General features: G+C 37.9%; 5 protein-coding genes across 7 annotated transcripts in view; 4 read left to right on the top strand and 1 right to left on the bottom strand.

The window, feature by feature from the left end:
* Nucleotides 1-410: 410 nt before the first annotated feature.
* LOC111487806 (UPF0301 protein Cpha266_0885) lies at nt 411-1,584 on the bottom strand. The gene is made up of 2 exons (XM_023135345.1): nt 1,427-1,584; nt 411-1,312 (listed from the first exon to the last, which is right to left on the bottom strand). The coding sequence occupies exons 1-2, from the start codon at nt 1,518-1,520 to the stop codon at nt 573-575; spliced, it is 834 nt and encodes a 277-aa protein (XP_022991113.1). The 5' UTR covers nt 1,521-1,584; the 3' UTR covers nt 411-572.
* Nucleotides 1,585-2,391: 807 nt separating this feature from the next.
* LOC111487612 (chorismate mutase 1, chloroplastic-like) lies at nt 2,392-5,154 on the top strand. Its single transcript, XM_023135074.1, has 6 exons — nt 2,392-2,803; nt 3,177-3,399; nt 3,486-3,572; nt 3,930-4,073; nt 4,628-4,720; nt 4,802-5,154. The coding sequence occupies exons 1-6, from the start codon at nt 2,619-2,621 to the stop codon at nt 5,036-5,038; spliced, it is 969 nt and encodes a 322-aa protein (XP_022990842.1). The 5' UTR covers nt 2,392-2,618; the 3' UTR covers nt 5,039-5,154.
* Nucleotides 5,155-6,162: 1,008 nt separating this feature from the next.
* On the top strand, nt 6,163-9,645 carry LOC111487524. Its single transcript, XM_023134956.1, has 7 exons — nt 6,163-6,521; nt 6,774-6,868; nt 7,212-7,326; nt 7,642-7,760; nt 8,281-8,473; nt 8,580-8,723; nt 9,091-9,645. Exons 1-7 carry the CDS (start codon nt 6,255-6,257, stop codon nt 9,379-9,381), a joined length of 1,224 nt encoding a protein of 407 aa, XP_022990724.1. The 5' UTR covers nt 6,163-6,254; the 3' UTR covers nt 9,382-9,645.
* A 3,733-nt stretch (nt 9,646-13,378) lies between these two features.
* Nucleotides 13,379-18,241, top strand: LOC111487523 (probable WRKY transcription factor 3). The gene is made up of 4 exons (XM_023134955.1): nt 13,379-13,823; nt 15,127-15,797; nt 15,895-16,053; nt 17,463-18,241. The coding sequence occupies exons 1-4, from the start codon at nt 13,422-13,424 to the stop codon at nt 17,731-17,733; spliced, it is 1,503 nt and encodes a 500-aa protein (XP_022990723.1). The 5' UTR covers nt 13,379-13,421; the 3' UTR covers nt 17,734-18,241.
* A 109-nt stretch (nt 18,242-18,350) lies between these two features.
* Nucleotides 18,351-23,769, top strand: part of LOC111487521 (protein IMPAIRED IN BABA-INDUCED STERILITY 1-like) — a 16,153-nt gene continuing 10,734 nt past the window's right edge. For 2 of the 3 annotated variants that reach the window (XM_023134949.1, XM_023134947.1), the window contains exons 1-7: nt 18,351-20,001; nt 20,341-20,625; nt 20,766-21,083; nt 21,172-21,399; nt 21,498-21,595; nt 21,690-21,795; nt 21,882-22,275. In XM_023134949.1, the coding sequence (XP_022990717.1) occupies nt 19,609-20,001; nt 20,341-20,625; nt 20,766-21,083; nt 21,172-21,399; nt 21,498-21,595; nt 21,690-21,795; nt 21,882-22,275 (1,822 nt within the window). In that variant the 5' untranslated portion in view covers nt 18,351-19,608. Of the gene's footprint in view, nt 20,002-20,340; nt 20,626-20,765; nt 21,084-21,171; nt 21,400-21,497; nt 21,596-21,689; nt 21,796-21,881; nt 22,371-22,453; nt 22,587-22,684; nt 22,945-23,769 lie in introns of those variants that run through there. The other variant, XM_023134946.1, reaches the window with a different exon arrangement.

The raw sequence follows: 23,769 nt of genomic DNA on the forward strand, positions 1-23,769 counted from the left end.
AATTTTCTTTGGGCTTTCTTTTCTGGGCTTCTCATCAAGGTTTTTAAATCGTGTCTTCCATGAGAGGTTGGGGCCATGGGCTTTCCCTTCTAGCATTCCCCTCAAGATTTTTAAAATATGTCAACGAGGACATGTTAGGGGCCTAACGTTCTCGTTGGCACACCGCCTGATGTCTGGTTCTAATACCAGTTGCAACAACCCAAGCTCGCCGTTAGCTGATATTGTCAGCTTGGTGCATTACATATCCTCGTCACCTCATGATTTTTAAAACATGTTTGTTAGAGAGATTTCTACACCCTCAAATACTTCGTTTCCTTCTCCAATCGATGTGTAATCTTACATCTCTACTATTTCTAAAAAGTTGCAAGTTTAAATTATCATCGCGTATGACATAATATTCTCGATGGAAGCGACAAATGCAACTAAATTACACGAAATCGGGTTAATATTAAGATTTCATAAATTACAACTTAATTGGCATAATAATTTGAAATTTATACATTAATCCCTCCATGTGGAAAACGTTGGAAGCCCATTAAATTAGGCTTTTGTTGGGTATCATATGACCCACCTTACCAGACCTTTTTAGGACCCACAAGACCAAGAACATCCTCCCATAGCCCCACACTTGCCACATCCATACCAATCACACTTGGACTACAAGCAGCCACAGTCCAATACCCAGCTTTAATTTCATCTCTCAATTGCTCCTTCTCCCACCCACAATACCCATCAAAGAACCTGAAATCCTCAGCCCCAATCATATTCCTCTTCACCATTTCCGATGCACACCCAACACTCTCTTTACCCCCATAATACATTCCTTTCATTACTTCCTCAAATACCCCACTCTTCCCAACCCCATCCTCTTCTCCCCCCCTTCTTGGACTCACTAAAAACAAGCCCCCTTCCAATGGCCCCCCGAAGTACAACGGCCGCTCCCAAAACGTGCCCGCTACGTCCAGTGTCGTCGACCTCGTTTCCTTAATTGACATCAACGATGGCCGATTTATTATCACCCCGGATGACCCCATTGCCCCATTTGATAACACGAGAACCACTGTACGCTCGAATATGTGCACTCCATCCAGCTTCTCAGTTGCAATGAGTAGACATCCCTTTTCAGGCTCATGAATGACATGCGCCCATTTGTCGCCGATTGAGACCGACGGTGGATGATCCACCACCGTGTCAAGATTCACAAAAGACGATGAAATTTGAGGCGTTGTGAGCTTCTGATTGGCAATTAACTTGGCTCTAAATGATCTCCAATCTGTATCATCCCTTTCTGATGGCGACTTGAACTGACAGCCTAAAGAGAAAAATAAAATATGGATCTTTAATCATGACCGATCACGAAGCTTATACTCAAAGTATACAATATCTTAGAGTCGTGATTACTAACTAGAATACTGAAGGAACTTACATGAAATTTTGAAAGATGATGGGGAAGAAGAGGGCCGGGAGTTGAAGAGAATTGTGGGCTTGATCTGGTTGTGAGGCACAAAACAAGCTTCCATATTTGAGACTCAGCAGCTGCCTTGTTTGTTGGTGTTGGATGATGAAGAGAGAAACAGAAGAAGAGGGTTTATAAGGTGAAGGGAAGAGTGATTTGGAACCACATAAAAGGATAAAGGCTTCTCCTTTTTCAGACCCATCTCATCCAAAACTTGGATTGTCCTTTATGTGGGTCCATAAAGTTATGGGCAATTGGATAAACCCTGACACGTGGCTTCATGTTAAGACTGCCAACTCAATCCTTTGGTGGATTGTACACTTCTGCAACCCATTTTGGTGACGTGGCGTTTTCATGCCCAATGGCTCTTCTTGGTGTATGTAACTTTAAACTAAGCACCCATCACAAATGCTGACTCACTATGGATAAAAAACCTGGTTGGATATACTTTTTTTTTTCCACGGTTCAATAGTAAGAATTTCAAAACTGTCCATTTTTAGTTTGGAGTATTTCTATATTAGATAATTTTATTAGATTTTTTCTTTAAAATGAAGATAAAGCATACTAAAAGAACACGTGATTAGTTTATAAGGATGGTCTTATTTCTTAAAGTAACTTCAATATTATAGGTCCGGGTTCTTATAATTTTTAGTCCGAAACATATGAGTAGAAATAAAACATTAAAAATATTTCAAAATAAGTAAGAAACATAGATGACACCGTCTACATTTCAACAAATTATATATTATGGTAATACGGCATGAGAAGGAAATGTCTGAGTCAAAAGGGAAAGTTTAAACCAAATTACAAATCCCAACAAGGGAACAAAACGATTAAAGAAGAATTCAAACCAAACTTAGAAAATCCCACCGTAGAACTTGTTCTTCGTGGTGGGTACTATATGCAAATCGTGTTAGGTGAAGAACGAAAGCGAATATCAAAAGTGGACGACTTGACCAACGATGGTTGTTGGCTTGGCGATGGAGTCCGCCAGCCGCATCCACTGATCCCACTGCCTTCCTGCGCACCGCCATGAAATAGTACGTTCATACCTATTTTTCTTTCCCCCTTTTGCCTATTTCCCTTCCTCTTCCATCTGGGTCTTGTTTTTCTCCATAGATTCCCCTTTGATCCTCTGTTTTCACTTCTGTTTCCGTCTAAAATGAAGGCCAAATTGGTTTTCACTGCTCCTCCTCCAATTTCTACTACTCGTATCCCCAATCTCTCGAAACCCACTTGCGTTTTAGCCTCCCATGGTGGAAAGAATCGTGGGTTTTTGCCTCTCAATCTGAAATCGCTCCATGGAACCGCCCTTCGTTCTGTTCAAGCCTCTGCCGCGTCCGTTGGGTATCTTACTTCAAACCCTTTTGCTCATTGCCTCGATCTTACCTCCTTTTTTCGTTTAAATGGTTTTCTTGAGGAATTCTGATCGTGGGTAATTCTGATTTTTTATCGTTGTTCTTGTTTTTGTTTGATTTCACGAAGTATTCTTTGTTTTTTCAAGTTTCTGATAGTCTTTCGTAACGTGCAATTTGTTCTTATGTGTTACGACATGGCTAGTTGTGGTGTCAAACTTTAAATATATCTTGAGGTTTAAGTTTATGTGCTTGGTGATGATCTAAAATATGATATCAATTGGTTTAAATTGTATTGGTAAGATTAGTAGTAGTTTAGAACGGTGCTGCTGTTTAGTTCAAGCATTTATGTCTCTGTTTCGTAGATCATCTCCAAAAGAAAGGGTGGACATCAGCGACAACTTGACCCTAGAGGCAATAAGACGCTCATTAATCTCTCAGGAGGACAGCATTATCTTTAGTCTTTTAGAGAGAGCTCAGTACTGCTATAATGGAGATACATATGACCCCAATGCTTTCTCCATGGATGGCTTTAGTGGCTCTTTGGTGGAGTACTTGGTCAAGGAAACTGAAAGGCTCCATGCTCAGGTACTTGAACATTCTAAAAGGAGAAACGAAGAAAGGTTAAGGAAAATGTTGTGTGTGATTGATTGACAATATTTTTTTACCATTAGGTGGGAAGATACAAGAGTCCTGATGAGCATCCTTTCTTCCCCGACGACTTACCCGCTCCGTTGTTGCCTCCGCTTCAGTACCCACAGGTGAGCATTGACTTACTTACATGGAGACTAAGAAAATACAATCTGTTGTGCTTTCTCGTGTGTACGAGTTACTAGTGTTGGATGTAGTTCACGATCGAAATATGTCGAAACAAACAACTGAAGCAGAAACAACAACTTGAGGGGAGAGATCTTTAGAATAGAGGAACCTTAAGCACTTGTGATTTTCAATTCGTGAAAAAAGCATACATCTAATGAGTATTTCCCCTTCAGTTAAGAACCATTAACAATCTTCTTAATTAAAGCACGGGATCATAAAGTAACTTATTCTAATAAGTCAAGTTTACTAGCTCACAATTGGTGTATTAATCCGATATCCGTGGTTTGAGTTGAAAACAGGTACTACATCCTGTGGCGGATTCCATCAATATAAATAGCAAAGTATGGAGAATGTACTTCAATTCTCTGATACCAAGATTAGTCGAGGAAGGAGATGATGGCAATTATGGATCAACTGCTGTCTGTGATACGATGTGCTTGCAGGTGTTCATCTGAAACTATCCAAACCATTTAGAAATTTCGTCTGCAAAACTGACTTTCAATGAACATATGATAATTATGCTGTGTGTATACTAGCATTTGTTTAGTTTCGGTGACATCTCACATTAGTTGGAGAGAAAAACGAAGCATTCCTTATAAGGGTGTGGAAACCTCTTCCTAATATATACGTTTCAAAATCGTGAAGCTGACATCGGTACATAACGGGCCAAGCAGACACTAGCAGTGGTGGGCTGTTACAAATGGTATTAGATCCATATACCAAACGGTGTGTCATCTTGGATGTTGGACCCCCAATGAGGGTAGATTGTGAGATACCACATTGGTTGGAGAGGAGAACGAAACATTCCTTATAAGGGCTGTGGAAACCTCTTTCTAACATACGTGTTTTAAAACCGTGAGGCTGATGACGATATATAACGAACTAAAGTGGACAATATCTACTAGCGATAGGCTTGGGCTTGGGCTGTTACAGTTTCATTTTCTGAATCTTTGTTATCACAACAATTTTCACAATTCGGTTGTTTCGACCGCTGCAGGCTCTATCAAAGCGAATTCATTATGGAAAATTTGTGGCAGAAGCAAAGTTTCAAGAGTCACCAGATGAATATGGGGCTGCAATTAGGAAACAGGTAAACTTTGTTCTACTACTATATTACATTCTTGATTCTGCTATCAAATATGTGATGTGATTCTGGTGCTGGGTTTTGCAGGACAAGGAGAAGTTGATGGACATGCTAACGTTTCCGAGCGTCGAGGAGGCGATCAAAAGGAGAGTGGAAATGAAAGCGAAAACATTTGGGCAAGAGGTTCCTGTAAACATAGAGGAAAAACATGGTGCCCCAGTTTACAAAATTAAACCCAGTTTGGTTGCTCAACTTTATGGAGAATGGATCATGCCATTAACAAAGGACGTTGAAGTTCAGTACTTACTCAGAAGATTGGACTGATTTGCAATCATTCTTCATGGTCAATGCTCATAGTAAGTTCCCACTTGTTCCAATACAATAATCAGGTTGAGTTACAACGGTAATGTCGATCGTGTACCTGTTGAAACCGTTACCCATTACAATCATGTTCGGGGTACCCTTTCAAATAAACTTTAAAAATATTTGAGTGTTAGTTGAAAGGCATCGTCGTTTCAATCTCCCTATTACTCGTAAATTAGGAGTTTTCTATTACAAATCAAATAAACTCACTCAAAGTATTTGAAAAATGAACGTGAATTTCTTGAGTTGCCCTATGACCCACTTTAATTCTAAGGGTTTTGTTAATGTTTGGGTCTCGTTTAAGATTGGATTTAATAAGGTAAGAAAGACCTTTCTATTGGATCTAAATACTTTTTTAAAAAAAATTGTTGGATATGCGTGCACTTGTATGATTGCTTGATGTATAAGTTGCGATGTGCGCGGTGGAACATGTTTTACAAAATATTTTAGGATCTATTCATATTCATGACATGGTTGTCCACTTGTGATAATATTTTGTAATTAATGTCATAACCAATTTCGAGTAGTGATGTTAATTTGTGATTACTGCACGTGTGATTACGAGCGTAGGCATCTTTGGATGAGGATGGCTAATTGGTAGTTGTTGGATGCAGGTGGTGATAACTAATTGGTGGTGGTTGGACGTTGGTTATTCACGATCACTACTGTCGCCACTTTCTAGCCGTGGTAATTAATAGGTGGTGGTTAGATGTTGCTTATTCACGATCACCCATAGCTACCTCAAATACTCCAATTCTTCCTAGTTTTTTTTTACCAATGTTTGAGTGGCAACACCCTCGAATAATTAAAATTTTAAATGGGTGTAATTTATATTTTAATCCTAAAAGAAATGTTTTAGAAATATAAGTTGATAATTGGTAGGCTATAATATTTAAAAGTTTATGTAATATATACAAAGTAGGCTTCATAAATTTAGTTTATTGTTTTGGGTAAGTTCTATACTATAAAATATAATGCATTAAAAAAAAGTCTATTTTACAAAAAGAAAAAAATTATAAATTAAAATAATAATTTTAAAAATTTTAAAATTAAATTTATTGGCCGAGTTTCTTTTTCCTTCCAATTTGGAATTTGGGGATAAGGTATTATTAATCCACAAAATCGTTCTTCAAGCTCTTGGAAAATCCGGCAGCGATATCTCTCTGCTTCTGCTGCAATGGCGTCCATTTGCCATTCAATTTCGCCTCCTCTTTTATCTAAACCCACAACAATCGCGAGATTCCGAGCTCTCCATGCGTTCCTTCCCAATTCAACGCACCATTCAAGTTCTATGCTCTCATTTCGAAGCTGCAGAACTCGAGCCACCAGCTCAACCCCGTCCGCCGTCGGAGATGCTCGGGAACCTATTGACGACTCGATGAGCATCGATAATCTTCACCGCTTCGTTGAGCTTAACTCCGGGAAGTGGAATGGTTCTTTTTTTGTGAGTCTTAATTTCTTCTGCATACTGTGGTTGCTCTTGCTCGCTGTTGTGATTGAGAATGCAATAAAAAAAAACTTTCTTAGAAGACAAGTGGCCATTGTCTTCGATTTATTGAGTTTACTTGGTATTAGCTCGTTTTCGAAAATTAAGCTTATAATAACTATTTTTTATTTTCGATTAATTGTTTCCATTAACCTATGGATTTGAGTTTTGGTGCTTTGTTTAACGTTGAAATTTGTTTTACTTGTCCAGCAATTTGACGCTCAAGGGAGTTTGCTGCATAAAATAAGTACGAAGCTAGCCGCGAGCTCTTATGGAGAGGATGAACTTATGAGTCTCATTCAAACGTAAATACAAATCACTCTTGCATATAAAGAAAAAAACGAGTATCTAATCAAGTAAGGCACGACTACGTGATTAATCAATGGTTGTTAGTCTAATGATTACTAATTTGTGGGCTGCAACTCTTTTCAATTTCACCATATGATCCCTGAAGTTATGGCTGGACAAAGATCATAACACAGCATATATGATATTTGTTTTCATTGTTCTAACCTGTTTGTCTATAATTAAAGCTGTAGCCAAAGCTTGATAATTCATGCAACTCTTTTTTGCTCAATGCCACTGACTTATCATATCAAAAACACGGGCTAATGTTGTTGTTCCTCCTGATCCTACCATACTTTATAGACTATACATTAAACTGCCATCAAGCTTTTCACTTTCTGGTGATGAGGATGAACCAGAGTGGGGAGAGTACAAAATTAAAGAAACCAACATGTTCACTGTGGACAAATATCAGCAGGTGAGTTCGCCTCCCAACTCAAATATATGAATGTTACGTGCGCACACACCTTGTGCAACTATGTGAACTTGCGTATGTCTTAGAGTTTAAAGTTTAGGGTTTGTGCACACCCTGCTGACACGTCCTGTATAGTAATGTCTTATATGAATGTTTATACACAGCGTGCGCACACACCTTGTGCAACTGTGTGCACTTGTGTATGTTTTAGAGTTTGTGCAAACCCTGCTCACACTCCCTGTATAGTAAGCGTCTTAGATTTGATTTCTTTATCGCGATGTTACTGTTTCTTGAATATCCGTTACAATTAGCTTGCAGATTAGCTTTTTCCCCAATGAGAAAGCATATTCACTAAGGTACCAGACGGCTGGGATGTTGGACACTGTGTTGAGGCAAGGGGTGTTGGGTGAGGATGACACTGGTGAAGAATTTCCCAAGTAAGAGATTATTCATGGTCTCACTTTGTATATAAGTGGATAAAATGCAATACTTTCTATGTATTCATGACCCTGTCTGCTCTACAACGTCCATACTCATTGGAGTTACATAAATAGTGTGTTAGAAAACGGTGTATAAATAAACTGTGCTGAGTTTATATAGCTCAATATTCGCACATGGGTTTGGATTCCCATTGGCATCCAAGTGTCATGAGGGAAGGACAGCCATGGTCAGGTATAAATTATGCGTGCTTGTGCCTTCTTCCTGTCCTGGCCTAACCAACAGAAATTATTTTATTGAACATTCTTAATCAACCTGAATGATCACAGCTGACACCAGGTCCTTTTTCGATTTCAATCATGTCTCTGATGAACTGATCTAGAACAAGTCTTTAATTTATACTTTTCATACGGCTGTTTTCTTTTCTTTTCTAATGTGTACTAAGTATTTCTTTTCAACTGTTTAAATTTGTTAAAAAATATAATTTATAGATTCTTTACCACCCCCTTAAACATGCAGAAACCTCAAGCTTCCTTCTCGCCGGCCTTCCATTGTATGCGAGAATTGCCTGTATATTCCAGACAAAGATCTGAGAGCAAGAGCTTTTCATGTAATGGACCCAAGAGGAACTATAGAAATGCTTCTCATTTTTCTTGAGGAAAGGGCTGATGGGAAAATTTTTCATCCTCCGCTTAACTCAAATTTAGTAAATGTAAGTTGTAGTACTGGTTGAGTAATGTGAAGGACTTGGTTTTCACTATTTTTTTTCTCAACTTTTTTAGCCTTTTTTGTGTTGAACAACTATCATATGGTTGCAGGATGAGGAAAACAGGCTTCTCCCCTTTCTTGGTGACTGGAAAGGGCAATCTAGAACAAAAAGAAGTGGTGTTTATGGAGCAACGATTGCGGAAGCTGATACTCTGTCATCCCTTCAAATAGATGACGCTGGTCGGATTATCCAGGTATGATTCACTGCAATTAAATTCTCTCCCATCTTCAGAGCACTAACCAAAATGAGGTTCTTAAATCCCTGATTCTTTTATCCATTTATATTCACTCACTCTTTCTATGAGATCCAACATCGGTTGGAGAGGAGAACGAAACATTCCTTATAAGAGTGTGGAAATGGATGGTGAGATCCCATGTCAGTTGGAGAGAGGAACGAAACATTTCTTAAGGGTGTGGAAACTTTTCCCTAGCAGACACGTTTTAAAACCATAAGGCTAACGGTGATACATAACAGGTCATAACGGACAATATTTGAGCAATGGGCTTGAGCCGTTAAACTTCCACTTCCCTTTTTAAAATCTGCAACCTACTCTTGTACAGGATTTAACAACAACATCAATGAATGGAGATGTCACCACAAACGTGCACTGGACCGGTACTAAATCAGACAACTTGGTAACATTTGACGGCAGGTACCAGATTACATTATTGCCAGGTGGAATGTATATGGGATGTCCGTGTGATGTAGCCAAAAGTGTAGCAGATAGTAAGTCATTCCACTTGGAGTTCTGTTGGCTTGAAGCTCCAGGCAGAAGACAGAGGCTCGTTCGTACTTACGATGTAGAAGGTCTGGCCGTCTCATCAACCTATTTTTCTGAGATCAAACTGTGAGTGTTTCTTCCATCCACTGCCCCTATACTAGAAAGAATGAATCCTAAAACTGTCCTCAAGCTTAGATTCAAAACCAAGTCGAGTCGAGATTTTTGGTTATCGACCATATGATTCATGTCCTGTTATCTATTAGTGTTAACAATTCCCACAAAAGATTAGTTATACCAACATCTTACCTCTATGATCTATCAGCTTAATCTTTGGGTCGGGTCGAGTGTAGTTGTACTTTTGCATAGTATCAAATCAAAAGGTCTTTGATTCAAAGTTTGGCAATGTCATTTTATACACATTTCATATAATAGTCTACTTGTTCGGTTTGTGCTATACACATTTCATATAATAGTCTACTTGTTCGGTTTGTGCTAGATTTCGAGGGTTGTTAACCTATCAGTTTAAGCTAATGGATTAGTCTTTCTATAAGTAATCAATACAAAACATGTATATTTCAAGCTATTGAAATAGTGCTAGTAGTAATAATGGTATTGCATCATGATTAATAACATGGTAGCACGACCATTTTTTTTCTAAATTTAGGCTAATATTTATACGATTTTGTAGGGTCAAATATAGCTGCAATGTGTCATACTTCAATAAGATTTTTCAACATTGACTTTAAAGCTGGGGCTATTAATAGGTATAGTTTACCATATATATCATATTTGATATTTTATTATAAGGAAAAACATTATTATGGTATCATAGCCATTTTGGTTTATCCTTTCTTTTCAATGGCTTTTGAAATCTTCCACTCCTTTTCTCCACCACCACTGCTGGCTTTGACGCCGCAGGGGCAGTTGTCATGGTTGCCACATGCAAAGCCGATTGATTACTCTTCGGCTCCATCCTTTTGACCTCCAAATCATCTTTCGCCATACTCTGTACATACAACTTTACCTTTTCCAAACATAGCCTCTCTCATTTTCTTCCCAATTTTCCCTTTATCATTCACAGAAATCCTAATTTTAGGATCTTCATCAGCGTTCTCTTCGGAAATATACAGAATCTCGATAAGCCCATCGACCTTATACAGAGATTTACCTTTAGAATCTGGGCGTCGCACTAACCTCTTTGCCAACCAAGTTATCGTTGCCCTTCTCACCAAAATTGGCTCCTTCGCCCAATGTAGCGACTCTTCCGGCGGCCTCTTCGCCAACCAAGTTGCCGTCGCCCTTCTCACCAAAATTGGCTCCTTCGCACAATGTGGCGACTCTTCTGGCTGCTCTTCTCGCCAAAATTGGCTCCTTCTCCCACTGTGGCGACTCTTCCGGCTTCAACATTGTCTTTGTCCCTTGCTCTAGGTTTCCCCTTCTACTTCTTGGGGTTAAACATATTCTCACTAGAGCCAAGTCAACATCGTCGCTAAGCGACAATCCCTCTTCATGGGTTAGACATATTCTCGTCGAAGCCAAGGCAGCATCGCCGCTGAGCGGCGATCCCTCTGCAATTTTTGATGGCCAAGAAAGTGTTTCTCTACGTCTCCTCTGAACCAGGTTGTTGACATCTTCACGAAAAATGTTTTTCAACCTCTTTGAATTTTTCAGATTCAAGCTTCACGTTCGTTTAAATCCGACGCTTAGCTTGCGGTGGAGTGTTAAAGATATTTAGTAATAAATTATGGTTTACCTTATATATCATATTTGATATTTTATTATAAGGCAAATTATAGTTAAAGATATTTGCTTCTTACCATAGCTATCTTTCCATTTATTACTATTTCTATATCCTTGTAATTTATTTGATTATAAATAAGATAACATTCACATCATTTAGGTGTGGTGTATTAATCAAACATTCTTAAATAGTATATGCTCTCTCGGTATACTTAATATACATATATGATTGATATTAGAATCTCACATTGTACCATATTCAAAATATATTAACCAACTATGTCAATATGCATTATGCATTATTTTTTTTAGTGGTCTTCTACTTTTTCATAAAGCAAAAAATATAAGAATTATTAATTATTTTATTTAAATAATTAATAAAATAATATACTTCTGAAAATAAAAAATAGTGGAAGCACATTTTTGTAAATTTGTGAATTATATCTTATGATTATTATGATTATTGAGCATATCTAAGTTGTGACAGTTTAATTCAATAATTTTTCAAATTGAAAGGATCTTGGTGAAAATTTTGAATAAATAAAAATTATAATTATAATTCTTAAAGCTTAAGATTATCTGCTAACCAACCAAGAAAATTGTTGGTGCAATTTTCATTTTGTCTGTCCAACCAGAAAATAAAAAAAAGTCAAATAAGGTTTCGTTTTCATGTATGAGAAGTTTTCGAGAAAATCGGACCCACATTCTCCTTTTAAATTTTTGGCACGTCTCCATGCCAACTAAGTATTATAAATCATCCATACGAATAGTTCGAAAATTGAAGTATTTCTACCCCACTAAAAAAATATTGTAAATACGAATATCGTACTTTATATGTTGTAATAATGTAAAAATAAAATTAAAAAATAAATATTTTAGACACGATTCGTCATATCATTTGTAGCGTGCTTCATCATTTACCATATTTGGAATGAACAAATTCGTGGGTTCATAGTTCATATCTTTTTCTTTACAGATAATCTTGTGTCGTGTCTTGTTAAATATGTTTAGATGGTTGCTGGTATTAGTTGACATACCTATTTTTTATTTTTTAATTAAAAAATTGTTAAAAGGAAAAAAAGAAAAAAGGTAAATGAAAATTAGCTCAGAACTATGACATGAGTGTTTGACAATTAATTTATTATCGTGTTTTCTACTCTATATTCTGTAATTATTTATTTTAATGAATCTTAATGTAGATATAAATTTTCAAAATTACAAAATTCTAATTTGTTTTATAAATTTGGTGATATTATATATTCATCCAGATTTACAGAAAAACATGAAAGTCAATATTAATAGTTTCATATTATATGTATAATATATCTTATTAGACTTATAAACATATAATAATAATAATAAAATAAATAAATGTCGCTTCCAAATAATTCAACTACTTACTAAGTCAAATCAATTTTTGTAATTAATTATTTATATGATAGACAAAATTTACAAAAATTAAATAAAATTGGAAATATATATATATATATATATTAAATAAAATTGAAAACAAAGACTACCAATTATTAAAGATGAAAATGAAATATGGATGAAATTAATTGTATATCTTTAATAATGACCTAAAAGTCAAATTAACCTTTTAAACTACCAAAAAAATTTATTATTATTTTTAAAATATCTCTTGAGAAAATAAATTCATCCATTTTAATTTGAGGAAAAAAAAAAAGATTATAAATATTCTAAAGGGAAATATATATAGTATATATATATAAGGGGAGCCTCAACCTTGTCAACTAAGCATAACATAAGATCTACTATACATGCAACACTACCCTAACCTCCAACCATTCAACGACTTCGACTTCACCTCTTTCAACGAGCAACAACAATCATGCAATTTTCTCATCACTTTCAACAAGAAAGATCAATGTAGAGGTAAATAAAACATTTGTTAGTTGGAGAGACGAACAAAACATTTCTGATAATGGTATGGAAATCTTTCCCTAATCATGAGACGATACCGGCCTAAAACGGACAATATTTGCTACCAGCAAACAAAAAAATCATTTATTTAAAAGAGATCCTCTAATGTATATTTATTTTATTAGAATATAACATTAATATTATCGTGCAGATGTGAAGTCCACACCTTAAATATATATAGAAAAATTATAAATAACTTAATTATTTAATTATACTCTAATGTCAACTTATTTCCAAGTAGAAAATATATTAAAAGATTAACAAAATGTTTAACTTTTTTAATTTTCATTTATATAATATTTTAATTCTGAACAAAGAATAGGAAAGATAAATTTTAATTTTAAAATAAAAAAAATAAAAAAAAAGTAAAAGTAATAAATAATTTGAGCTGTACTTTTTCCACTGGATGTTAACCCCAAATACTGAACTTTATAGAAATCCGTAGAGCACAAAAAGTAAACAGAAATCTACTCCCCAATTTCTTCCATGGCTAAGAACGATGACTCTTCAAGACCTCCACTCCACCGCCCCACCATTACTCTGCCTCCGCGCCCTTCTATGGACGCCTTCTTCGCCGCCGGACCCACTGGACTTAGCCCTGGCCCTATGACCCTTGTCTCCAGTTTCTTCGCCGACGGTGCAGCTGACTCGCCTTCCTTCTCCCAGCTTCTCGCCGGAGCCATGGGTTCTCCGATGGCTATGGGGTTTCTGGGAACTGGGTCCACACCCAATTATTACGCCAAGGATGGAGGCAGCTCGGAATTGGAATTTGGGTTGAAGCAATCGAAGCCACTCAATTTGATGGTGGCTCGGTCTCCTTTGTTCTCGGTCCCGCCAGGGCTCAGCCCCTCTGGGTTGCTTAATTCGCCTGGCTTTTATGGTCCTCAGGTAAAATTGAACCAATTTGATTATTGTAGGGCCTTTCCTTTTGCTTTCAATGTGTTGGGGGTCTGTTTTTTTAGGTTTTTTTGATGTTGAAATCTGGTTTTAGCAACTGGGTTTTGGTTAACCACTGGGGAAATGAGAGTGTTTGTGTTTTGTTTTAGAAATTGAGTTCATTTTTTTAGGGGTTTATTCAATTCCTCTTCTCAATGATGGTTTTTAGGTGAGATTTTTGTTGAAATGAAGTTGCCGAAATTAGCGTCAAATCTTGGTGATTTCTATCTCTATTTCTTCTCTTTTTCTGCCAAAGATAACATGTTTGGATTGCGTTTGAATCCATGAAATATTGCACATAGGAAAAAATGTTTGAATATGGTCGTAACATTGGGAGTCAAATTGAAAGTTCAAGACACAATTACTCAGAATATAGTTTAGTGGATGAGACGCCATTTACTATCTCAAAAGTCGATAGCTCGAATGCTCGAATCCCACCCCATAATTTTAGTTAGGTTAAATTATATGTTTGGTATGCCGGTCGGGGAAAACCAATCTTATAGCTTCCGCGCTTCCCGTTCTTTCTATTATCCCATTTTCTTTCGGGATAGGCACTCAAAATTCTCCCCAAGTAGGATTTGAACTTCTTTTTATAAAGCAACTCGACTTCGATTCTTGAATTTACGTTTTGATTATTCTAAATGACTCCTCAACTTTTGGAGTGGTGTCTTTATTGTTTGTGCTTTAAAAGTTTCTGAAAGTTGAAGGGTACCTTTGTTCTTCACAAGTTTTCTAATAGGTTATGAACTCTAATTTTCAGTCTTATTAGATATTAATTTCATTAGTTTAATGTTGCATGACAAGTTAACTGTATATTCATTTAATTATTACATGGAGAGTTAGCAAAATTTATTAGTCATAGAAGCCTATTAGAGTATAGAAACTAAATACACACAATCCTAAAAGTTCAAGAAGTAGGTAGCAATTTTTTAGTGTCCATGGACCATTGTCAATGAACCGAATAGACCTAACTTTGAAAGTTTAGGAACCAAACTTATAATTTAGCCTTTCTGGTTATAAGAAATTGTCATAAAAGGATAATCATATTTGAATCATGAGAATATATTCGAACTTTTTTTCTTTTTCGAGGACAACAAATGTGTGTGTGTGTGTATCGTGGGGGAGTTGAATCTCTGATCTCAAAGAAAAGAGTAGATACCGAAATTGCTTAGCTATGCTCTTGTTAATGTTAAACATGCCATAAAGGCAGTGATTTCTATTGTTTTTGTTGATTTGTTGATTAAATGTCTTGTAGAGTCCATTTGGAATGTCACACCAGCAGGCATTGGCTCAGGTTACTGCTCAAGCGGCACTGGCACATTCTCATATGCATATGCAGCAAGCTGAATATCAACATTCTTTAGTACCAGCTCCTATGGAACTGTTGACACGTGATCCATCGTTTACTCTTGATGAAGCTTCTCAACTGTCAGTATTACCCTCCACATCAGACACAAAAAGTATCATTGCAGAATCAACAGAAGTATCTCATTCTGATAGAAAATACCAACCTCCTCCTTCAAATGCCTCTGATAAACCTGCAGATGATGGCTATAACTGGCGTAAATACGGACAGAAGCTGGTTAAGGGCAGTGAATATCCACGAAGCTACTACAAATGCACACATTTGAATTGCCCTGTCAAGAAGAAGATCGAGCGCTCCCCTGATGGTCAAATTACTGAAATTATTTACAAAGGTCAGCATAACCATGAACCTCCTCCAGCCAACAAACGTGCAAGAGATACTAGTGAACCAACTGGGTGTACAAATTCTTTGACGAAGCCTGAAAGTAGATCCCAAACTCAAGCTGGAATTTTGAACAAGTCAAGTGAAAATGTGCAATTAGGTTCTAGTGACAGTGAAGAACAAGCTGATACAGAGATAACAGAAAACAGGGATGAAGATGAACCAAATCCAAAGAGGCAGTACGTATGAAAATTTTTATATTTTGATTCATTTTACAGTTCTTCTGTTTTAGTGGGAAAAAACTAAAATATTTGTGGCTTTGCCACATGAGTGCAGGAACATTGATGTAGGGACATCTGGTGTAGCTTTGTCTCATAAAACACTCACAGAACCAAAAATCATTGTTCAAACTAGAAGCGAGGTCGACCTGTTAGATGACGGTTATAGGTGGCGCAAGTATGGGCAGAAAGTGGTTAAAGGAAATCCTAACCCCAGGTAGCTAGTTTTGCTTCTTTTTGTCTTCTTCTTCTTTTTTTTCTTTCCAAAAAAAGTGGATGGTAAGTGAAAATTATAAGACTGTCCATATTATCTGCAAGCATATGCTCACGCGCTGAAATATCGTTACCCTACAAATCACAATCATTCACTATGATAAGCATGCTTTCTTTTGTTTGCTCAGAACTTTCAGCATTCTCATGATCTTGATGATTTTGAAGGTCATAAGATGATCCATGGGTTATTTTCTTATAACTTCTCTTTTTTCTATTTGATGAATTATGAGTACTATAACTAAGATAGAAGTTAGACCAGTTGTCAAACTTAGTGTCCTGTCATGAGGATGGTTTGCAGTTGACTTGAAGAAATGGTCGGTTTACAATTTGTTGCATTTATGAACATGCTTTGAGTTCGTATTTTATCTCCCATGGCTTAGATTTCCTTGGTTATAATGTGAGATCCCACATCAGTTGGGGAGGAAAACGAAACATTTTTTATAAGGGTGTGGAAACCTCTCCCTAGCAAACACGTTTTAAAAACCTTGAGGGAAAGTTAGAAAGGGAAAGCCGAAAGAGGAAAATATTTGCTAGCGGTATGCTTTGGTTGTGACAAATGGTATCAGAGCCAAACACTGGGCGATGTGCCAGCAAAGAGGCTAAGCCCCGGAGGGGGGTAGACATGAGGCGGTGTGCCAACAAGGACACTGGGCCTTGGAGGCGGTGGATTGGGGGATCCCACATCGATTGGAGAAGGGAACGAGTACCAGCGAGGACGTTGGGCCTTGAAGGGGGATGGATCATTAGATCCCACATCGGCTGGGGAGGAGAATGAAACATTCATTACAAGGGTGTGGAAACCTCTCCCTAGCAGAAGCGTTTTAAAAATCTTGAGGGGAAGTGTGAAAGGGAAAGCCCAAAGAGGACAATATCTGCTAGCGTTACCCATAGATTATGGTTACTGACAAATGTAAGATGGATTTGCTGTAACTTGTCATTAGTTTGATTCTTCATCTTTGAAGTTTGACTTGACTATGTTTAAGAATTCTGGACTCTCCTGTTGGACAGCGACTTTTTTATTTGTCCTTTGAGTTATCTTTGTCTGGACTCTCCAATACTCCAGCAAGAACTTCTCAGTTGATTTGAAGTCTCTTTGAGTGGCTTTATTGCTAATATAGTTAAACTTTGGTAATATTTGCTTTAAGTTGGAGCCTTTTTTCACTATCCCTTTTGTGACATAAGAATTGTGATTGGTTATGTTTTGAGCATATCATGTTCTCTAAGACAACTTTTTCTTTTTCTGTAATTTCTGTCATTAGCGTTTGATCAGTCAAAAAATTTATGAGTTTGTTATTTGTTGCTTATTGCAACTAGGATGATCATGTCTTTTGACACATTTTAACCTGTCAACAGGAGCTACTACAAATGTACTAGTGCTGGGTGCAACGTACGCAAGCATGTTGAGAGGTCTTCTACAGACTCGAAAGCTGTCGTAACCACATACGAAGGGAAACATAACCATGATGTCCCTGCAGCTAGAAACAGCAGCCACAACACCGTGTCCCAGATCAAACCGCTTAAGGTTGTAGCTCAGAAACATCCATTACTTAAAGAGATGGAATTTGGAAGTAATGACCAGAGACCTGCCGTTTTGCGGCTTAAAGAAGAGCAAATCACTGTGTAAACTGCTACGACATAGTGCAACCTGGTCAGTAGTTGATTTCAAGTGACTAACCAGTTTCAAAAAGGGGAGAAAAAGTTTCCAGTCACATAAATTTGAATTTCACAGTCCGTGTTCGTGTTCGAGTCAAAAGTGCTCCATTTGCCTTCTGCAATTTACATCCCAAAACTAGTTTCGACCATGCCAAGGGAGATACAAGGAGGACAGTCAAGACTGATATTATATGATCAGAATAATGTTATTACTTGTGTTTATCTCAGCTTCCTGAGGCTGTTTCACCATTGCAGCTGAGGTGAAAGGAATATACTGCATCATCCTATAAGGTACAGGAAGTTGAGTACTCTTCCCTGTAATTTTAGAAACCTGTTGTGTAGTGTGACTTCCCAAATTCAAACTAGACATTGTTTATGTTCTGTAAAATTTCATGTAGTCCATCAGTTTATACCAAAATATGAACTGTACAAATTGGAGCTGTGTGTATAAAATTCAGAATCTTTATATTGGTTGTTGATATTGATACAGTTTCTTTTGGAAGGATGAGTCTCTAGAACTTCCCTTGAATGGAGTTATTGTAGCAGCAAGGAAGATCTTAAAATAAAAAAAAGTTTAATAGGAAGAGTCCAAAACAAATGAATATGGACCCACAAATTTGGTGTCTCATTGCATACATCTCTATCAAAATTTGGAAGTTTGGTTGTAATGAGTACCATCTTCATCAAAGTGGATATAGATTTTTCCACTCCCACTAACCAGAAACCAACAGAATAATTTAGATATAGGTTGGTGGGTTACAACCATCAGATCTGCAAATAATAATTAGGAAAGTTACCCATATTTCATCTCATTTCACCTACCAGATAAACCCAACTCGAGTTATACCCATAATTCATTGAAGAAACAGAAAGAAAGACAGAAGGTAAAGTTTTTGAGTAAATTACGAACTTTTGTAGATTCATTCAATCTCTCTAACATAATGCAAGCATATTCAACAAGAAATGCAGTCAATGGTTGAGAAGAAATGAAAAAGATAGTCAAAAGAAAAGTAAAGCAATGAGGATGTTTTAATGATTGTGTGAAGAATGAAAGAGAGGAATGAGTGAAATTGAGGAAGAAAAAGCAAACAAAAGAGCAGGGAAAAAGAATGATGGGCCGAAAGAAATTTTGTGTCTTTGATTCTCTTTCGCTTTCTGTTCCTAATAAGAACATCACCAGCAAACCCATATGAGAAATGAAATGAAGTTGTAGAAGAAGGAGCTGAAATTCAAAGCTTGTGAGTGCAGTGCTCTAATGGTGGACTGAGTGAAAATGGAGGTGGTGGGTGGTTGAGCAGAATCAACTGCAGTACTCTGTCTGTCTGTCTCTCTCTTCTTTCTCTCTCTTCTTTCTCTCTCTTCGGTGTCAGGGGGGAAGGGAAAAGGGAGAGATAATAGGAAGGAAAAGTCTCAAACGGTTAGATTTCAGGTTTTGCAATTCCAAGAAAACAAAAGGGCAGAGGAAAGGGAAGAAGCAGAGGAGGCAGTTAGGACCCACGAATGTATCTCTTTCTCGCATCCTCTGCTTTCGGACCGTTTCTCAGAGAAACAAAAACAACACGAACTCTTTGGCCAAGTCGTCCTCCGCAGATCTCGCAATCCCAGAGGAGTAGGGATAGGGCCATTGGTACGCCAACAACTTAACCCAAAAATGGCTCTGATTTCTTATGAGTTCAAGTCATTTTCCCTTCCTTTTTTCCTCCCTCACATAATGGAGAACACCCTTTTGAGCTGGTGGACGTAGACGTAGGGGTTCCATTTTCCCCTTGCTGAGCCCATTTCCCGATCGGGGTCGATCTCTGTTGCTTTTGCTTCTCTGATCGATGCTGTCGGGATTTGGTGGTTCATGGGTTGCATTAGTTCCAAGCAGGTTACAAAGGCGACAAAATCTCCCGTCCGCAAACGCCGTGCCACCACCACCGCCACTGCCACCGTCGCCGCAAATGGCGCTGCTGTGACCCTGGATCCTTTGTCCAGAACGCACTCTGTGACGACGCTCGATCATGACAATAAAGGGGATAACAAATCGGATGATCGGAATCGAGAACTCAGAAAATCCAAGAAAGAGAGCTCCCAAGGGGTGAAGGCTTCTCATAGCCTCAAATTAGGGGCTTCTCAGCGCAATGTTGAAGCCGAGCAGGTTGCCGCAGGCTGGCCTTCTTGGCTCAGTAGTGCCGCCGGCGAGGCCGTTCACGGATGGGTTCCTCTCCGAGCTGATTCCTTCGAGAAGTTGGAGAAGGTACGAGACCCTGATTTTGGTAGCAGTCTTCATGTTGTTCTTTGTCGTTGTCCTGAAACATTACCAATTCCATTTTGATTCAATTCAACTTGAAGCTATAAAAACTAATGCATTAAATGGAACATTTCCATAAAGGGCCGACTCCCTAGCGATTGATTCTTGTTATTCCGAAAAAAGCCCAACTTCTTCGTAGAGATTGATTCTCATGCAGTTCTAGAACAAGTTGTCTCGATATGGTGCAATGCATCTTCTTTTATGTTCTACGTGTTCTTTGCATTTACTGGAAAGTATATTTTATTGTGTACACATTACCCAGAAGAAAGCTTGTTTTTGAACTAGATTGGACAAGGTACATACAGCAGCGTGTTCCGTGCTCGACAAGTTGATACAGGGAGGATGGTTGCCTTGAAGAAGGTTCGTTTCGACAATTTCCAACCAGAGAGCATTAGGTTTATGGCACGAGAAATCATGATTTTGCGCAGGCTCGATCACCCAAACATCATGCACTTAGAAGGCATAATTACTTCCAAAATGTCTAGCAGCATTTACCTTGTATTTGAATACATGGAACATGATCTTGCAGGCCTTGTGTCTTGTCCTGATATCGAATTCAGTGAGGCACAGGTTAGTAGTTGGTCCACCGTTTTTACTTTGCTCAAACAATACCATTTTGTCAATACATTATTTTTTGTTCTTCATCTGGTTCTGCTCTAATTAGAACAAAAAACAATCCCATTTCCTCTTCCTTCGCCTGCGTTTTTCAGGTCAAGTGTTATATGAGACAGCTTCTATCTGCAATTGAGCATTGCCACCTTCGGGGTATAATGCATAGGGACATTAAAGCATCCAATATTTTGGTAAACAATGAAGGCATTCTCAAGTTGGCAGATTTTGGATTAGCAAATGTCATAAACACAAGAAACAAGCAACTGCTAACAAGTCGAGTGGTAACCTTATGGTATCGCCCTCCTGAGCTTCTGATGGGCTCGACTGATTATGGATTAACCATCGACCTTTGGAGCATAGGATGTGTATTTGCAGAACTGCACCTGGGAAAACCCCTTCTTAAAGGAAGAACCGAGGTAATGGATGCTGGTTTCTAAAAAAGCCTGTCTTTTCGGTTGTTGCGCACTGGTTTGATCTGACATCAATGGAGCAAACAAAACACAGGTTGAACAATTGCACAAAATATTCAAACTTTGCGGCTCCCCACTTGAAGAGTTCTGGAAGAAAACAAAGCTTCCTCATGCAGCTATGTTCAGACCCCAACATGCATACGAAAGTTCCCTGAACGAAAAGTGTAAAGACTTTACACCATCTGCATTGAGCCTTTTGGAAACTTTTCTTGCCATAGAACCTTACAAGCGCGGGACCGCCTCATCTGCTCTCATGTCTGAGGTAACCACAAAAATCTTTCTTAGACATTGTCTTAAAGGCAAGGCATGTCCTGTTTACAATAATCATGATGTTTGGCAATTGATTTTTGTTCCTTACAGTATTTCAAAACCAAGCCATATGCCTGCGATCCATCTACCTTGCCCAAGTATCCACCGAACAAAGAAATGGATGCCAAAAACCGTGAAGATGCACGAAGGTGAACCTTTCACTCTCTTTCACTAACTTGCTCCAAAATCCAATATATCTTCAATATATGCTGAAGAAGAACTAGACCTATGATTTACTTGCAGGAAGAAGGCAAATGCAAGGACAAAAGAACCTGTACCAACACAAAGGGCTAGAAGAGTTAGAAGAAATTTGCCAGAACTCAACGGCCAAAAAGTGCAAGCAAAAGAGGTTTCTCCTTTACTATTCTCCCCTCTTCCCACATTGCTATCAATTCTAAACTATTTACCAACTTTTATGGTGTTTTTCCTTCATAGGATGGAGAAGAAAACATTCAACCTTCTAGGCGGAACAATGGCGGCAATCATTCCAATGAACAAGGTGACGTTTTCCAGAGAGAGTCGCAGAAGCCACTATATGATACAACATCGGAAGCTGCCGCTGCAACTGCACCAAATCAGATAGGAGACAGCGCATTCACAGCCCCAATTCCACTCTCAGCGTCTAGCGGCTTTGCTTGGGTAAAGAAGAGGAAAGAGGAAGCTACATCTACAATATCAGATGGTCTTAAAAGCCAAATAAGTGCTCTGGATCCATCTTTTGCAAATTACACCCTTGAATTCACAAGAAAATACAATGAACATACGAACATTCCAGCCAATTCAGTCACGCAGGACTATGAAATGCGAAAGCAGCAAAGGAGAGTACATGATTTCCCCGAGTCTTTTGATGCATCCGAAGAATCATTCTTGGAGATGTCCAATGAACTCTATCCGAAACAACAAACCATTGTCACAGCACATCTGGTAACCATGCCTCCATTTACTTACAGACTTTAAAAACTTCTTCCTGGACTAACAGTTGATGTTGTTCTCTCGTAAACGAACAGGACAACGATGATACGGAATCACACATTGAATTCTCAGGACCTCTGTTAACACAGCCCCATAGAGTAGATGAACTCCTGCAACGAAATGAAAACCACATCCGACGAGTAGCTCGGAAATCCAGGTTCGAAAGAGGTAAAAACGGGGACTTCTGATTCCAACCCACTTCAAAGAACTAAACCCTCCATTTTTCTTACCAATCAACATTGAAGAACTTTTGTTCTTGTTTCCAGATAAATGATGCATTTATTTTCCGGTGCAATAGTCAGATGATAGACGTACATAAAAACCATACTTAGCAGCAGTTCCACAATCTCATGCCTGCGTCCACAAGGAGAGCTCAAATTGACATTTGCTACCCGACACCAAAAACAAGCCCACGGAAGCAGAAAAGAAGAAGCTTCCACATATATTCATACATTTATTTAAGATGTTCAGACAAATTGAATGAAAAATACCGTCGGATGCAATTGATCAATTATTGGAAATGTGATTTTGAACGTCCATGCATCTTTCTTTATCATCTGATCTGATTGAAACCCGAAAACATATACATACATAATATCAAGTCCAATTTATTCTAGTCCGCCGCTTCATAAAAACAATTATACATTTAAACCCCAAAGTTCGGAAATGTGCTAGTGTAATCATGCAGACATCAAAGAAAGCCTTTAAAATAAAACCCCAATTGAAAGATGAATTCTAATTTACGGGAACAAGAATGAGCAAGTTGTGCTGTAAGAAAAAATCAGTTTGAAAAGGTGGGGAAAAAAAAAAGAGGATTTGAATTGAATGTAGGGCGAAACCCATCGCCTTGACTGCGAAAGCTATGGCAACAAAGCGGCCATGGAAGCCCCCACAAGAAAGTGATAATGTTAAGCCCAACGCACTACGAGTGCGCCACAATTTGAAAAACCTCTCCCTGTGGAATACCACGCCACCCCTAACTTACGAGGTAAGCGCTCGGCCTCGGGCTCTACTCTGGTTTCTTCTCCATCTTCGTCTTCTTCATATATTGGCATCCTCGAAAACCCTAATTTACACATTTCCATTTTTGTCCTTCTCCTTCTCCCTAATTCACCCGCGAATCCTCGTTCCCGCGTTCCTTTTATGGTAATTGACATCTTATTTCGCCAGGCTTAGAAAATTCCTCATTATTAAAATTTCCCGAAATTATTTTCATTTATGAGTTTTTATTTTTTATTTTTCATTAAATAAATTTAAAAACTATCTATTTAATGGTTCATTCTTAATGAAAAATTCACATATAAAGAGTTTTTTTTTTTTTTTTTTTTTTTTTTCTTTTAAAAAAAATTCA

Source organism: Cucurbita maxima, unplaced genomic scaffold, assembly GCF_002738345.1.
Source record: "Cucurbita maxima cultivar Rimu unplaced genomic scaffold, Cmax_1.0 Cma_Scf00012, whole genome shotgun sequence".
In the NCBI taxonomy this organism is placed as follows: Eukaryota; Viridiplantae; Streptophyta; class Magnoliopsida; order Cucurbitales; family Cucurbitaceae; genus Cucurbita; species Cucurbita maxima.